The sequence below is a fragment of the Nerophis lumbriciformis genome, linkage group LG28, assembly GCF_033978685.3.
Source record: "Nerophis lumbriciformis linkage group LG28, RoL_Nlum_v2.1, whole genome shotgun sequence".
NCBI lineage: Eukaryota > Metazoa > Chordata > Actinopteri > Syngnathiformes > Syngnathidae > Nerophis > Nerophis lumbriciformis.
Genome location: NC_084575.2, coordinates 22883067 through 22900566, shown reverse-complemented (window position 1 = coordinate 22900566; position 17500 = coordinate 22883067). Strand labels below are relative to the sequence as shown.

The 17500-nt window shown below is 38.6% G+C and overlaps 1 protein-coding gene across 2 annotated transcripts in view; it reads left to right on the top strand.

Annotated features, from left to right (window-relative positions):
• Nucleotides 1–17500, top strand: part of LOC133571001 (semaphorin-3F-like) — a 153146-nt gene that overhangs the window by 117782 nt on the left and 17864 nt on the right. For both annotated transcript variants that reach the window (XM_061923939.2, XM_061923938.2), the window contains 4 exons: nt 299–413; nt 13445–13514; nt 13583–13727; nt 13923–14145. In XM_061923939.2, the coding sequence (XP_061779923.1) occupies nt 299–413; nt 13445–13514; nt 13583–13727; nt 13923–14145 (553 nt within the window). The remainder of the gene's footprint in view (nt 1–298; nt 414–13444; nt 13515–13582; nt 13728–13922; nt 14146–17500) is intronic.

Genomic DNA, 17500 nt, shown 5'->3' with positions numbered 1-17500 from the left:
AACGATAGGCAAAAGGCCTTTTAAGGTTTGTTGTTCATACTATAGTACAGTAGTTTTGCACACAAGGAACCAGGACCTATTGGCCAGCTAAGGTTGAATCCAGTATATTACCATACTATTCAGAGTATTGTTTTTAAGGATACTTGCTGACTAAACACATACCAGTCTTAGTCCGAGCTCTTTACTACACAGCATAATGCAAACCAGCATGTTCACTTTTGTGTGGGAGATTCCACCTGTCTCAAAAGAGGAGGGTTTTGCTAACTGACTATTAATTATTATTTTTCCCCCTTTGCAGAATGACGATGGAGGTCACTGCTGCCTTGTCAACAAGTGGAGCACCTTCTTGAAGGCCAGGCTCATCTGCTCGGTACCAGGGGCAGACGGGATGGAGACACACTTTGATGAGCTTCGTGAGTAACACATTGACACCATATAATGGCATTGTCTTATATTCGGGGTATCAAACAATTGTGTATCTCTTTAAGTATGCTCTCCCCTATGCCAGTTAACAGCGAAAAAAATCCCTTTTTAAAAAAATCTAAAAAAAATAAAATAAAACTCAATTTACTCCAAATTCTAAAGGTCAGTTTAATTATTCTGGCGCTTCTGTTGCTACCTGTACCAGGGGTCAGCAACATTTTTAGCATCCTGGTTGTGCACTGGTGTCAAACTCAAAGCCCTGGGGGCCAGATCTGGCCCGCGACATCATTTTATCTGGCCCGCAAACACCTGGAAATGATGTGTCAAAAAAGTTCTTAAAGGGGAACATTATCACCAGACTTATGTAAGCGTCAATATATACCTTGATGTTGCAGAAAAAAGACCATATATTTTTTAAACCGATTTCTGAACTCTATTTGGGTGAATTTTGGCGAATTAAACGCCTTTCTAATATTCGCTCTCGGAGCGATGACGTCACAACGTGGTGTCACATCGGGAAGCAATCCGCCATTTTCTCAAACACCGAGTCAAATCAGCTCTGTTATTTTCCGTTTTTTCGACTGTTTTCCGTACCTTGGAGACATCATGCCTCGTCGGTGTGTTGTCGGAGGGTGTAACAACACGAACAGGGACGGATTCAAGTTGCACCAGTGGCCCAAAGATGCGAAAGTGGCAAGAAATTGGACGTTTGTTCCGCACACTTTACCGACGAAAGCTATGCTACGACAGAGATGGCAAGAATGTGTGGATATCCTGCGACACTCAAAGCAGATGCATTTCCAACGATAAAGTCAAAGAAATCTGCCGCCAGACCCCCATTGAATCTGCCGGAGTGTGTGAGCAATTCAGGGACAAAGGACCTCGGTAGCACGGCAACCAATGGCGGCAGTTTGTTCCCGCAGACGAGCAAGCTAAACCCCCTGGATGTCTTGGCTCACACCATCAAGAGAAGAATAGCGACCCTAGCTTCCCTGGCCTGCTGACATAAGGGTATGTCTACAGAATATATTAATTGATGAAAATTGGGCTGTCTGCACTCTCAAAGTGCATGTTGTTGCCAAATGTATTTCATATGCTGTAAACCTAGTTCATAGTTGTTAGTTTCCTTTAATGCCAAACAAACACATACCAATCGTTGGTTAGAAGGCGATCGCCGAATTCGTCCTCGCTTTCTCCCGTGTCGCTGGCTGTCGTGTGGTTTTCGTCGGTTTCGCTTGCATACGATTCAAACCGATATGGCTCAATAGCTTCAGTTTCTTCTTCAATTTCGTTTTCGCTACCTGCCTCCACACTACAACCATCCGTTTCAATACATTCGTAATCTGTTGAATCGCATAAACCGCTAAAATCAAGTCTGAATCCGAGCTAATGTCGCTATATCTTGCTGTTCTTTCCGCCATGTTTGTTTGTGTTGGCTTCACTATGTGACGTCACAGGAAAATGGACGGGTGTTTATAACGATGGTTAAAATCAGGCACTTTGAAGCTTTTTTTAGGGATATTGCGTGATGGGTAAAATTTTGAAAAAAACTTCGAAAAATATAATAAGCCACTGGGAACTGATTTTTAATGGTTTTAACCATTCTGAAATTGTGATAATGTTCCCCTTTAATATTTTCTCACTAAATGTAATGGATTTTTGTCATTTTGACAGAGAAAAATATATGTCATGCTTGAAATTGAATGCCTTTTAAACTTTAATAGTATCCAATATTAGTGTGAATTAGTGAATTATATTTATATAGTGCTTTTTCTCAAGTGACTCAAAGCGCTTTACATATCCATCCATCCATCCACTTTCTACCGCTTATTCCCTTTTGGGGTCGCGGGGGGGCGCTTTACATAGTGAAACCCAATATCTAAGTTACATTTAAACCAGTGTGGGTGGCACTGGGAGCAGGTGGGTAAAAAGTGTCTTGCCCAAGGACACAACGGCCGTGACTAGGATGGCGGAAGCGGGGATCGAACCTGGAACCCTGAAATTGCTGGCACGGCCACTCTACCAACCAAGCTATACCGACCCAATATTGCAACAAATATTACAGAATATTACCATACTTTCCAAACATGTTTTTGTCTAAATAGAAATTTAAAAAAATGCTTAACTTTACAGCAAACTACCCATCAAATTAATAAAAATGACAATACATTTTATTTTGCTCTTTACAGCATATTACTGTAAATTGAAGAAAAATACTATGTTTTTTTGCGTTAAAATTCTGTTGACTGAGCTGCCAGTTTTTGACTGTAAAATCTACGGTTGTTGTTTTTAACGGTGTATTACTGTAAACGAAAAGACGGTACATTTGTTTTTACGGTAGAAAAACTGGCAGCTAAGTTGCCAGAATAAAAAAAGAACTTGTACTGTTTTTCCATTCCTCTATAATGTTGTACATACACAGACAACGACTGCAACGATACCAAATACAAGAGCCATACATTGTCGATACTACTATGATTGCCTCGTAAAAACAGCCATACAGGTCACACTGAGGGTGGCCGTATAAACAACTTTATGCGCCACACTGTGAACCCACACCAAACAAGAATGACAAACACATTTTGGGAGAACATCCGCACCGTTACACAACATAAACACAACAGAGCAAATACCCAGAACCCCTTGCAGCACTAACTCTTCCGGGACGCTACAATACCTCCTCATGCTCTCTCAGGGAGAGCAGGTCCTAAATTCCAAGCTGCTGTTTTGAGGCATGTTAAAAATAATTATGCACTTTGTGACTTCAATAATAAATATGGCAGTGCCATGTTGGCATTTTTTTTCCATAACTTGAGTTGATTTATTTTGGAAAACCTTGTTGCATTGTTTAATGCATCCAGCGGGGCATCACAACAACATTAGGCATAATAATGTGTTGATTCCACAACTGTATATATCGGTATCGGTTGATATCGGAATCGGTAATTAAGAGTTGGACAATATCGGATATCGGCAAAAAAGCCATTATCGGACATCTCTACTATTTACATTGTAGATTGTCACTGAAGGCATCAAAATTATGAATGAACACATGTGGAGTTATGCACTTAACAAAAAAAGGTGAAATAACTGAAAACATATTTAATATTGTAGTTTCTTCAAAATAGCCACCCTTTGCTCTGATTACTGCTTTGCACACTCTTGGCATTCTCTCCATGAGCTTCAAGAGGTAGTCACCTGAAATGGTTTTCACTTCAGAGGTGTCATAGTTTTGATGCTTTCAGTGACAATCTATAAGGTAAATAGTCATGAAAATAAAAAACGCATTGAAATGAGAAGGTGTGACCAAACTTTTGGCCTGTACTGTATGTGTGAGGTGCATTCTTTAACGAGAAATACGTTAGCTTCTTGATAGTGCCTGTAAAATTGAATATAAAAAAATAAAAACACATTTTTAAATTCTATAAGCTCTGTTATGTTTTTGCGGCTCTAAAGAGGGGTCAAAATGGCTCTTTTGTTCGTACAGGTTGCCGACCTCTGGCCTATATTGTACATTAAATATACATTCATCATATTTGACAGTAAGTATTGAATTGCATAGAAAAAAAGACTAGCTGTATTCAAAGCATATTCAATTTCAAGCTCCTGTCATGCATGATCCCAACTGATAAAAGGAGAAGTATGTTTTTTTTATGCTACCGCAGCACCTGCTAAAAGTGCCCTACATACACATACCTTCAAGAACTGGGTCTTTGGCCCACATTTTGGCCTTCTTCGCATTTTACGACCCATTCAGGGTACAGTAACGGCATCCAAGAATCCTTCCCCCCGCCGTGTCGTTTCCTTTCAAGATGTCTTGCTCTTTTTTATTTTTATTTGTGTGAACAAGGGGGGCTGATGGTCTGCAGATCAGATCACCACTGGATGGAATGTGTGTGACTGTGAGAAGAGTAGGCTTTCTGCTACAAAGGCCTGGAATATCCCAGTGTGCTTTTAACATCTCAGCACACACTGACTCGGGCCTGATGCACAAAATCACCGACGCTCTTCAAGAATGAAAAGTAGAGTGTGATTATAGTTTAAGTCCCCTCGTCACGATGACACATTACTGGCTTTCATCTCAACACAGATTCAGACTCGTAAGCCTTGTTTTTTTTTTAAGGTGACAATTATTTAAAAGCATTTGAACAACTGCAATGGTGACACACACGAAATAAATCCATGACATGTCTGTACGGTTGTGTAGTAAAAGTTGTAGTCGTTTGCCAATTTTGCAGTCATTTCAGCGTCAGTGCTGACACAGAGGCGAGTCATGGGCGTTCAATTGTGCTGTGAATCTGATGATAGTGTAGTTAAAGTACCAATGATTGTCACACACACACTAGGTGTGGTGAAATTTGTCCTCTGCATTTGACCCATCCCCTTGTTCACCTCCTGGGAGGTGAGGGGAGCAGTGAGCACCAGCGGTGCCGCGCCCGGGAAATCATTTTTGGTGATTAACCCCCAATTCCAACCCTTGATGCTGAGTGCCAAGCAGGGAGGTAATGGGTCCCATTTTTTAGTCTTTGGTATGACTCGGCCGGGGTTTGAACTCACAACCTACTGATCTCAGGGCGGACACTCTAACCACTAAGCCACTAAGTAGGTTGCAGGATTGCTTTGGGGTTATTTGAATCCCAGGTATGAGTGCAGCTAACCCCAAAACCAGTGAAGTTGGCACGTTGTGTAAGTCGTAAATAAAAACAGAATACAATGATTTGCAAATCCTTTTCAACCTATATTCAATTGAATAGACTGCAAAGACAAGATATTTAATGTTCGAACTGAAAAACTTTATTTTCTGCAAATATTAGCTCATTTGGAATTTGATGCCTGCAACATGTTTCAAAAAAGCTGGCACAAGTGGCAAAAAAAAGACTGAGAAAGTTGAGGAATGCTCATCAAACACTTGTTTGGAACATCCCACAGGTGGACAGGCTAATTGGGAACAGGTGGGTGCCATGATTGGGTGTAAAAGCAGCTTCCATGAAATGCTCGGTCATTCACAAACAAGGATGGGGCGAGGGTCACCACTTTGTGAACAAATGCGTGAGCAAATTGTCGAACAGTTTAAGAACATTTCTCAACCAGCTATTGCAAGGAATTTAGGGATTTCACCATCTACGGTCTGTAATATCATCAAAAGGTTCAGAGAATCTGGAGAAATCACTGCGCGTAAGCGATGATATTACGGACCTTCGATCCCTCAGGCAGTACTGCATCAAAAAGCGACATCAGTGTGTAAAGGACATCACCACATGGGCTCAGGAACACTTCAGAAAGCCACCGTTGGTAACTACAGTTCGTCGCTACATCTGTAAGTGCAAGTTAAAACTCGACTATGCCATTTATCAACAACACCCAGAAACGCAGCTGGCTTCGCTGGGCCCAAGCTCATCTAAGACGGACTGATGCAAAGTGGAAAAGTGTTCTGTGGTCTGAGGAGTCCACATTTCAAATTGTTTTTGGAAACTGTGGACGTGGTGTCTTACGGAACAAAGAGCAAAAGAACCATCCGGATTGTTATAGGCGCAAAGTTGAAAAGCCGGCATCTGTGGGGTGTATTAGTGCCCAAGGCATGGGTTTTGAGCAACATACATTATGTTGCCATCAAAGCAATGTTATCATGGACGCCCCTGCTTATTTCAGCAAGACAATGCTAAGCCACGTGCTACAACAATGTGGCTTCATAGTAAAAGAGTGCGGGTACTAGACGGGCCTGCCTGTAGTCCAGACCTGTCTCCAATTGAAAATGTGTGGCACATTATGAAGCCTAAAATACCTCAATGGAGACCCCCGGACTGTTGAACAACTTAAGCTGTACATCAAGCAAGAATGGGAAAGAATTCCGCCTGAAAAGCTTCAAAAATTGGTCTCCACAGTTCCCAAACGTTTACTGAGTGTTGTTAAAAGGAAAGGCCATGTAGCACAGTGGTATAAATGCCCCTGTGACAACTTTTTTGCAATGTGTTGCTGCCATTAAATTCCTAAATTAATGAATTTTTGCAAAAAAAATTACGTTTCTCAGTTCGAACATTAAATATCTTGTCTTTGCAGTCTATTCAATTGAATATAAGTTGAAAAGGATTTGCAAATCATTGTATTCTGTTTTTATTTACCATTTACGCAAGGTGCCAACTTCACTGGTTTTGGGGTTTGTAATAATGGCGCTGGTCGTTCCTCATGACTCGTGAAGAAGTGATATAACAATATCAAAGTTTCATACTGTGGTTATTGTGACCCAAAATGACCATGGTTATCATTATTATCATTGTGTTGTTGACAAAGCGTACCAAACTATTTTAACCACAAATTGCAAAAAAACATATTAAACATGAAAATATAAGGAAATAAAATATAAATATTTGAACTCACAATTTGTTGATTCAAGTGACGGGAATTTCAGCTGAGATAGCTTTCGGGGTTGGCCGACATCGTCTCACGAGATGTAGTTTCTCTTTAAATATCCTTCTTGAAAATGGCCTTACAAATATATATCTGCCACCTAATCAATGTTTTTTTCCTCTTTCTTTGTGGGTTAAAAGTGTGAGTATCGGTAATTTCTCTGCTCGTGTGTGTGTGACAATCATTGGCACTTTAACTTGAACTTTAGTCAATTGAAATTGCAACTTGTGATTGGATACTCACTTTGGAATGACAGGTCTCGTTAACATCAGGCTACCTAGATAGGCTGCAGTCAACAACTTGTGATCTGATTGGCTGTCGCAACTGTCTATCAACTGTATGTGTTCTCAAATTCATCCGCTAACAGTCCCGGGTGTGGCTCTGCTGAAATGCATACCACCGCCGCGGCTCAAACCAGTGAGTATCCAATCACAGGACGCGTAAATGCCAGCTAGAAGGCCTTACTGACAACAACTTGTGATCTGATTGGCTATCGCAATCATCTATCAACTGTATGTGCCCGCTCACTTACAGTTCACAGTCGCATTGTTGATTCTGAAGGCCCCGGGCAAATTTTGTACAGCATGGCAACATAAGCTAGCTGAATTCTGATTGGATTAAAAACTCTAACCTAAAAGCAACAGCACTGGAAGGAGCATAATATGACATGAAGAGAATATGAATACTTTTGGATATTTAGGGAAAGTACATTAAAAAGAACTTTTATCTTTAATTATGATCATGATTTCTGGTTATGTACGGCCAGCAGAGAAGGCCTTGCTGGCCTTGATGGCACACCACTGTTATAAACTTATTTCCTCTATTTACCTTGCCAAATGTTATTCAGCTTTTCTTTTATCACATTATTATTTTACCGTATTTTCCGCACTATAAGGCGCACCGGATTATAAGGCGCACCTTCAATGAATGGCCTATTTTAAAACTTTGTTCATATATAAGGCGCACCACATTATAAGGCGCATAGAATAGACTAGGGGTGCTCACACTTTTTCTGCAGGCGAGCTATTTTTCAATTGATCAAGTCGTGGGGATCTACCTCATTCATATATATAATTTATATTTACTTATTTATGAAATATGTTTTTGTTAACAAGTTAAAGGTGTTTAATGATAATACAAGCATGTTTAACACATATAGTTAATATTGTTAATAAGTTAAAGGTGTTTAAAGATAATGTAAGCATGTTGAACACATATAGTTAATATTGTTAACAAGTTAAAGGTGTTTAAAGATAATACAAGCATGTTTAACACTTATAGTTAATATTGGTAATAAGTTAAAGGTGTTTAAAGATAATACAAGCATGTTTAACACATATAGTTAATATTGTTAACAACTTAAAGGTGGTTAAAGATGTTTAACACGTATAGTTAATATTGTTAACAAGTTAAAGGTGTTTAAAGATAATACAAGCATGTTTAACACATATAGTTAATATTGTTAACAAGTTAAAGGTGTTTAATGATGATACAAGCATGTTTAAGACATATAGTTAATATTGTTAATAAATTAAAGGTGTTTAATGAAAATACAAGTATGTTTAATACATATAGTTAATATTGTTAACAAGTTAAAGGTGTTTAATGAAAATACAAGCATGTTTAACACATATAGTTAATATTGTTAATAAGTTAAAGGTGTTTAAAGATAATGCAAGCATGTTTAACACATATATTTAATATTGTTAATAAATTAAAGGTGTTTAATGATAATACAAGAATGTTTAACACATATAGTTAATATTGTTAACAAGTTAAATGTGTTTAAAGATAATACAAGCATGTTTAACACTTATAGTTAATATTGGTAATAAGTTAAAGGTGGTTAAAGATAATACAAGCATGTTTAAGACATATAGTTGATATTGTTAATAAATTAAAGTTGTTTAATGAAAATACAAGCATGTTTAACACATATAGTTAATATTGTTAATAAGTTAAAGGTGTTTAAAGATAATGCAAGCATGTTTAACACATATAGTTAATATTGTTAATAAATTAAAGGTGTTTAATGATAATACAAGAATGTTTAACACATATAGTTAATATTGTTAACAACTTAAAGGTGTTTAAAGATAATACAAGCATGTTTAACACTTATAGTTAATATTGTTAACAAGTTAAAGGTGTTTAAAGATAATACAAGCATGTTTAACACATATAGTTAATATTGTTAACAAGTTAAAGGTGTTTAATGATGATACAAGCATGTTTAAGACATATAGTTAATATTGTTAATAAATTAAAGGTGTTTAATGAAAATACAAGTATGTTTAATACATATAGTTAATATTGTTAACAAGTTAAAGGTGTTTAATGAAAATACAAGCATGTTTAACACATATAGTTAATATTGTTAATAAGTTAAAGGTGTTTAAAGATAATGCAAGCATGTTTAACACATATAGTTAATATTGTTAATAAATTAAAGGTGTTTAATGATCATACAAGAATGTTTAACACATATAGTTAATATTGTTAACAAGTTAAATGTGTTTAAAGATAATACAAGCATGTTTAACACTTATAGTTAATATTGGTAATAAGTTAAAGGTGGTTAAAGATAATACAAGCATGTTTAACACATATAGTTAATATTGTTAATAAGTTAAAAGTGTTTAAAGATAATACAAGCATGTTTAACACATATAGATTCCTTTCTTTCATAAAGACAAGAATATAAGTTGGTGTATTACCTGATTCTGATGACTTGCAGTGATTGGAATCAGACAGTGGTGCTGATAACATCCGCATTTTCGAATGGAGGAGAAAAAAAGTCCTCCTTTCTGTCCAATACCACATGAAAGTGGTTGGTTTTTGGCATCTTATTTATCCAGCTTCCGTACTCCTTTGTATACACTTTACAAGAAATACATTGTCGGCAAACTCCCTAGCTTACTAGCTTGTGCACGCCAGCTTTCTGAGACTCTTTTTTTGTTAGCGCAGGCAGGATGAAGAAGCGCTTTTATTGTGCAACTGTGCAGTCGATCTTTGGAGTTTTGACGACAGGTACGGCGCCAGAGTCTGTTGAAATAAAGTGTTTCTCGCCTTCCTGTCGGTAATTTTAATGAGCTGGCAGCAGCCAGCGTCATCTCAGAAGACCCTCGGGTGCCGTGAATGTCAATCAAGTGACGAAAGTGACGTCATAGTGAAGATTTATGATTGCTCATTTTTAGGACTATTTTTTTAATGCCTGGCTTGTGATCGACTGACACACCCTTCGCGATCGACCGGTAGCTCGCGATCGACGTAATGAGCACCCCTGGAATAGACGCTACAGTAGAGGCTGGGGTTGCGAGACCTGTTGTGGCTCAATATTGGTCCATATATAAGGCGCACCGGATTATAAGACGCACTGTCAGCTTTTGAGAAAATTGGAGGTTTTTAGGTGCGCCTTATAGTGCGGAAAATACGGTAATTAATTTCTCTCTTCACTTTAATACATTCTTGCTAATATAACAATCATTTTGGGGAAACAAACAGCAAAAAACATTATTGTTTTTTAATCATTATTCCAGGAAGTTTGAATGTGGGAAAATATTTTCAATTTTCTATTGTGGATTGCAATTTATTCTCGAGGTTAAGACAGCTGGATGATTGTTTAGTGTAAATGTATTCCCTGGCAATCATCTACTATGTGACATAATGACAGCCAGTCGTGCATTGACCATAACTTTAGCAACTTTGCTATTTGGTTGCATATTCTGTGTGAATGGCTTTGGGGAATCTGTTACTAAGAAATATAGTAAGTGCTTGTTATCTCTCAGCTTTAGGCTTTTTTTTCCCCCCCAAGGAATGAACTCACATTTCATTCAAGTCTCAAGAGGAATGCAACACTGTGCAGATGCTCCAATGTGGTTTGGAACAAAACTTTTGCAGTTGAGATTTAAGGGCGACGTTCAAACGCTATGTATCATTTTGTTTGCTTATCTGACAGCTCAATTCTTGTGATTGTCTGTCTGTACAAGACAAGTGCCTTTCACTCGTTTTTGCTATACTTTCTAAGCTTTACCAGCCATATGTTTTCATGAATAACTCATTTTTCACACAAATTCCCAAACAAAATGAAAATAGCAAAAGTCATACCGATTTATAAGACAGGAGACAAACGCCTGTTTACAAACTGTGTCCTTACTTCCTCATCTTTCTAAAATTATTCAAAAAACAAAACATTGGACAAATTCATGACTAAAAGTGAAACATTTACAGATAACCAATACTGATACAGAGCCAACATTTCAACATCAATGGCATGAATTGAAATTCCGGAATAAATAACTAACGCGATAGATGGTAAACACTGTGTTTATGGATCTAATCAAAGCTTTGATTGATTGATTGATTGAAACTTTTTTTAGTAGATTGTACAGTACAGTACATATTCCGTACAATTGACCACTAAATGGTAACACCCGAATAAGTTTTTGAACTTGTTTAAGTCGGGGTCCACGTTAATCAGTTCATGGTACAACTATATACTATCAGCATAACACAGTCATCACACAAGTTAATCATCAGAGTATATACATTGAATTATTTACATTATTTACAATCCGGGGGGGTTGGGGCGGGGGGAGGGGGGGTTAGGTTTGGTTGATATCAGCACTTCAGTCATCAACAATAATATCATCTGAGAAATGGACATTGAAACAGTGTAGGTCTGACTTGGTAGGATATGTACAGTGAGCAGTGAACATAGTGAGCTCAGAAAGGATAAGAACAAGTATATACATTTGATTATTTACAATCCGGGGAGGTGGGATGTGGAGGGGGGAGGGTGTTAGTCTAGGGTTGAAGTTGTCTAGAAGTGTTCTTTTGACACAATCATAATAACTTCATAAACAAAATTGACAGGTATGGCACCAGAGGGCTGGTCTTGGACTGGGAAGCTACTTAACCAACAGGAAGCAATCAGTGAAGCTAGGCGAACACACATGTCTACAGAGCTAAATATATCTTGTGGCATACCCCAGGGATCAATACTGGGACCAAAATGGTTCAGTCTCTACATAAACGACATTTGTTAAGTTAGAAAGGACTTAATGTTAGTATTATTAGCAGACAACATAACTGTGTTTTCTTCAGGAGAGGAGACATAGAAGCTAATACAAATAACAACAGAAAAAATTCATAAATTAAAGAAGATGGGTTGACAAAAACAGACTATCTTTGAATCTCAGTGCAACAAAAACAATGGTATTTGGTAACAGTAGAAGAGAAAGTCAAACACAAATACATGGAATAGACATGTATAAGTCGCACCGGAGTATAAGTCGCACCTGCCGAAAATGCATAATAAAGAAGGAAAAAAACATATAAGTCGCACTGGAGCCCGGCCAAACTATGAAAAAAACTGCGACTTATAGTCCGAAAAATACAGTTGTTCCATTAGAGTTCTTGAGCACACAGATGCCCCCAAAAAGTTCCTATTATTCTTTTTTTCTCTCCGTTGTCAAGTATGTTGTCATAAATATACACAAGAAATAAACAAGTTTTTCCCGCATACTGTAATGGCGGGTGAAATTTCAAAATACAAAGTTTAAGAAATGCCCCAACTGTGTTCAACCAATTAGCGTTCCACAGCACAACCCGCTCCTCAACTTTCAAAAGTTAGTTCCTGTTGAAACTTTATTTACGTGGGTAGTTTTTGGTTTAGTTCCTGTAAAAGTTCCCGCGGTGGAAAAGGGCCTATCGTCTGATTTTTTAAAAATTATTATTAATATTATTTTTACAAAAGTACAAAACAAAGCTTGTAAGATAAAGTGACCTGAGATTTACAAAAAATAGAGTTAGCGCTTTATGGCCAAGTGTTTGGACAAGCCTAAGGGTTTTTAAAAGCCCATGGAGTTTCTGAAAAAGCTCCTGCGGAGGAAAAAGGCGCTATGCAGGTTTGTAAGGCTGTGGGAAAAAACCGGAGTACCCAGAGAAAATCTGCCAACTCCACACAAGAAGGTTTGAGCAGGGTTGAAACCCAGAACCACTTGGCTATGAGCAGCATCATGTTAACCTAAATCCAGTATTTGTCAGAACCTTGTCTGACTGGAGGATTACAGCACAGTAGGTTTATTGAGATGGCATTCTTCTTATTCCAAACCAATAACATAGTCATGCTATTTTACATAAAAAGACTACATTGTCGCTTAAGGCCGTGTTATAATGCCACATGACCGCTCTGACCTTGCATCGCCCCTTGAGCCCCTTGTTGGATTGTCCTACATTTTCACAGCGTAAAGACACAATCCCACTTTCTCTAAATCCAATAATCAGTAGCATGTTTTTCCAACAAAGATCAAAGTTCAACTTCTTTTGCAGATTAGTTTCTTAGCCAAGTAATCTCACACAGGTTCACGGAAACCTGTGTAAATATTCTTTCATAGGAACTCAATGTTGCACCTTTACCATGAATTGATTAACGTGGACCCCGACTTAAACAAGTTGAAAAACGTATTCGGGTGTCATTTGTACGAAATATGTACTGTACTGTGTGAACTGTACTGTTTCATATAATGTATTATCTTCCTTTAAAAGTTTCAATCAATCAACCAAACCTTTCTCTTCGCAATGAAGTGACGCATCCTTTGCTTTTGTCATTCAGGAGATGTTTACATACAGCCAACGCAAGACACCAAAAACCCTGTCATCTATGGAGTTTTTTCAGTTTCTGGGTTAGTGTTTTTGGGATGTTTGACTTTCAGTGTGCTTCCCAATTATTAACCGTCCTATTTTGTCATAGGTCAGTTTTCAAAGGCTCTGCTGTTTGCGTCTACTCCATGGCTGACATCCGCATGGTCTTCAACGGACCTTTTGCACACAAAGAAGGTCCCAATTACCAGTGGGTGGCCTACACGGGGAAGATCCCTTACCCCCGACCAGGCACGGTAAGTTTTACCTTTAGAATGTCTAACCTCGCATGAATCCCACTGCAAGCTGCCATAACATTGATTTTTCTTTCCACCTAAACCACAAATAGAAACCATGTAGGCAAAACACTGTCAGCACTTCTAAGCTCAATGTTTCTTCAAGACAGGTCTTTATGTATGTTTTCCTTCACCTGCTGAATGTTCTGTCCGCAGTGCCCTGGAGGTACATTCACCCCCAACATGAAGTCCACTAAGGACTATCCGGATGAAGTGATAAACTTCATGAGGAATCACCCTGCTATGTACAATTCAGTGTACCCAGTACACAAGCGCCCCCTAGTGGTCAGGACCAACGTGGACTATGAGTTCACCACTATTGCAGTGGACCAGGTGACAGCTGCAGATGGCAACTATGAAGTGCTTTTCTTAGGAACTGGTGAGTCGGCTTGAACCTTTGCACAAATGTCGTCTTTCTCCCGGTAACACAGTCCGAGGACTGAATGAAATAAACTAGAGCCATTGAAAGAATTCCTATGTCAGTGGTGGGATTGTCTCTCCTGTAATCATTTATCATCAAGATAAAACATTCTTTCCTTTCAAAGGGCTTTTTTTCTACCTCATTCTATTCACATATAATTAACAACAGGGTATTTAATCTGGAGGGCAGTGACAACTTAAAGTACCAGTAGAGTGGAAAAGCAAGTTGCCTCTATATTAGAGCTATTTTCATATATATCTGATGTATGACATTTAAAGACTAGATAGTAAATAGATACGATCAAAAATAGTATCAATCTCGCGGAGATTCCCGAGCCATTTTGAGAGATAAGTGACATCACTGCATGACGTAGAGGTAGGACTACAGATCCCTTCCTTACCAACAACAATGCAAATCATGCAGACTTTGTGAGAGCCAACAACGATAAGTTTGGGGAAAATTATGATCGATAAACTTATATTTTTGATCCTGAATATAAAGAGGATGAGCTACATGTTTTAGAAGCTCTGTTAAACAGATCACTGAGCATCATGTAGCAGTATTGCTAAGTGCCAAACAAGGAATACAAACATAATAAAACAATCGCTTACTGTACAACGTCTGCTCTTACGTGGATGACGACTGATAGGATGTCCATATCTTCCCGTTGAGATGAAGAACTCTTACGTGGATGACGACAGATAGGATGTCCATATCTTCCCGTTGAGATGAAGCATTAATCATGATGCACACGAAGGGTTAACAAGGAAAAGTCTCCCTGCAGACACTGTCTGCAGTTGTGTGTGTGTGTATACATTGTATTGTATACATGTCCATACTTGCCAACCTTGAGACCTTCGATTTCGGGGGGGGGGGGGGGGGGGGGGGGGGGGGGGGGGCGTGGTTAAGAGGGGAGGAGTATATTTACAGCTAGAATTCACCAAGTATATATAAGAAATACTTGACTTTCAGTGAATTCTAGCTATATATATATATACGTATATATTTATTTTATTATATATATATATATATATATATATATATATATATATATATATATATATATATATATATATATATATATATATATATATAAATAAGAGAAATACTTGAATTTCAGTGTTCATTTATTTACACATATACACACACATAACACTCATCTACTCATTGTTGAGTTAAGGGTTGAATTGTCCATCCTTGTTCTATTCTCTGTCACTATTTTTCTAACCATGCTGAACACCCTCTCTGATGATGCATTCTGCTTCGTCTCCTTGTTGTGTGCGCAGTTGTGCACTGGACTCTCTAAAAGCCATAGATGTTATTGTCACATATGCATGTACAGTAGATGGCAGTATTGTCCTGTTTAAGAGTGTCACAACATTGCTGTTTACAGCAGACGAACTGCTTTACGGTTGACGAAAACGTGACTGCTGTTGTTGTGTGTTGTTGTCGCGCTGGGAGGACGTTAATGAAACTGCCTAACAATAAACCCACATAAGAAACCAAGAACTCGCCCTCGATCATTCTACAGTTATAACGTGATTGGGCAGGCATGCTTTTTATATTGTGGGAAAGCGGACGTGAAAACAGGCTGTCGACACGTCACTCAGGTCCGCATGGAGCTGGAGGGGGCGTGGCCTCCAGCTCCGCCTGAATTTCGGGAGAAAATTTGTCCCGGGAGGTTTTCGGGAGAGGCGCTGAATTTCGGGAGTCTCCCGGAAAATCCGAGAGGGTTGGCAAGTATGCATGTCACAGATGAACAACTTCTAGATTTTTGGCTAACTCTTCCTAATATCCAAATGAGAGGCATGATTTATAATCTAGTATAACTTTGACGAGCTGAGATGCGATGACGCGGGAGCAGCAGGACATCGCAGCCAGCTCGCAGTAAAGCAACAAAAGTCTACTTAGCTGTGTGCTAAAAAAACAGTTTGTCTGCGCTCGCGCTTATAATAACAACATTGCTAATTAGAGATGTCCGATAATGGCTTTTTTGCCGATATTGTCCAACTCTTAATTACCGATTCCGATATCAACCGATACCGATATATACAGTCGTGGAATTAACACATTATCTATCCATCCATCCATCCATTTTCTACCGCTTATTCCCTTTGGGGTCGCGGGGGGCGCTGGAGCCTATCTCAGCTACAATCGGGCGGAAGGCGGGGTACACCCTGGACAAGTCGCCACCTCATCGCAGGGCCAACACAGATAGACAGACAACATTCACACTCACATTCACACACTAGGGCCAATTTAGTGTTGCCAATCAACTTATCCCCAGGTGCATGTCTTTGGAGGTGGGAGGAAGCCGGAGTACCCGGAGGGAACCCACGCAGTCACGAGGAGGACATAATTAACAATAATTAACACATTATTATGCCTAATTTTGTTGTGATGCCCCGCTGGATGCATTAAACAATGCAACAAGGTTTTCCAAAATAAATCAACTCAAGTTATGGAAAAAAAATGCCAACATGGCACTGCCATATTTATTATTGAAGTCACAAATTGCATTTTTTTTTAACATGCCTCAAAACAACAGCTTGGAATTTGGGACATGGAGAGCATGAGGAGGTTGAGGTGGGCAGGGGTTGGGGGCGGGGGGGGTAGTTGAGGTGGAGGGTAACCGGGGGGTGTATATTGTAGCGTCCCGGAAGAGTTCGTGCTGCAAGGAGTTCTGGGTATTTGTTCTGTTGTGTTACAGTGCGGATGTTCTCCCGAAATGTGTTTGTCATTCTTGTTTGGTTTGAGAGAATGCCAAGAGTATGCAAAGCAGTAATCAGAGCAACGGGTGGCTATTTTGAAGAAATGAGAATACAAAACATGTTTTCAGTTATTTCAACTTTTTTTGTTAAGTACATAACTCCATTCATAGTTTTGATGCCTTCAGTTACAATATATAATGTAAATAGTCATGAAAGTTTGGCCCCCAAGTCAAATTAATTGCCCAAGTCTGGTCTAGATAATATGTATTGGGTATCTGCAAGCTCTCCATTGTACAGGCGTCCCACATTGCAATTGAAACCAAGCCCCATCCTCTGCATAAGTATCATACTTTTTTTAAATTTTTTTTTTAAATTGTACATTCTTTAAATATATATCTTGAAGTCATGAGTTGTTTTTCCAAACACTGTCGAAAATAAACTTTTTATAGATTCACCCGGTCACAGCACACTCGCCGATCAATTCAGACTCTGCAATAAAAAAAAAGCTATTTTTATTCGCATTGAAGTCACTGCATGCCACGATTAGATGCCAAATGTTTTGTGTGTTTTCTCATGAGTTAGTTTCCAATTATGTGCTTCCA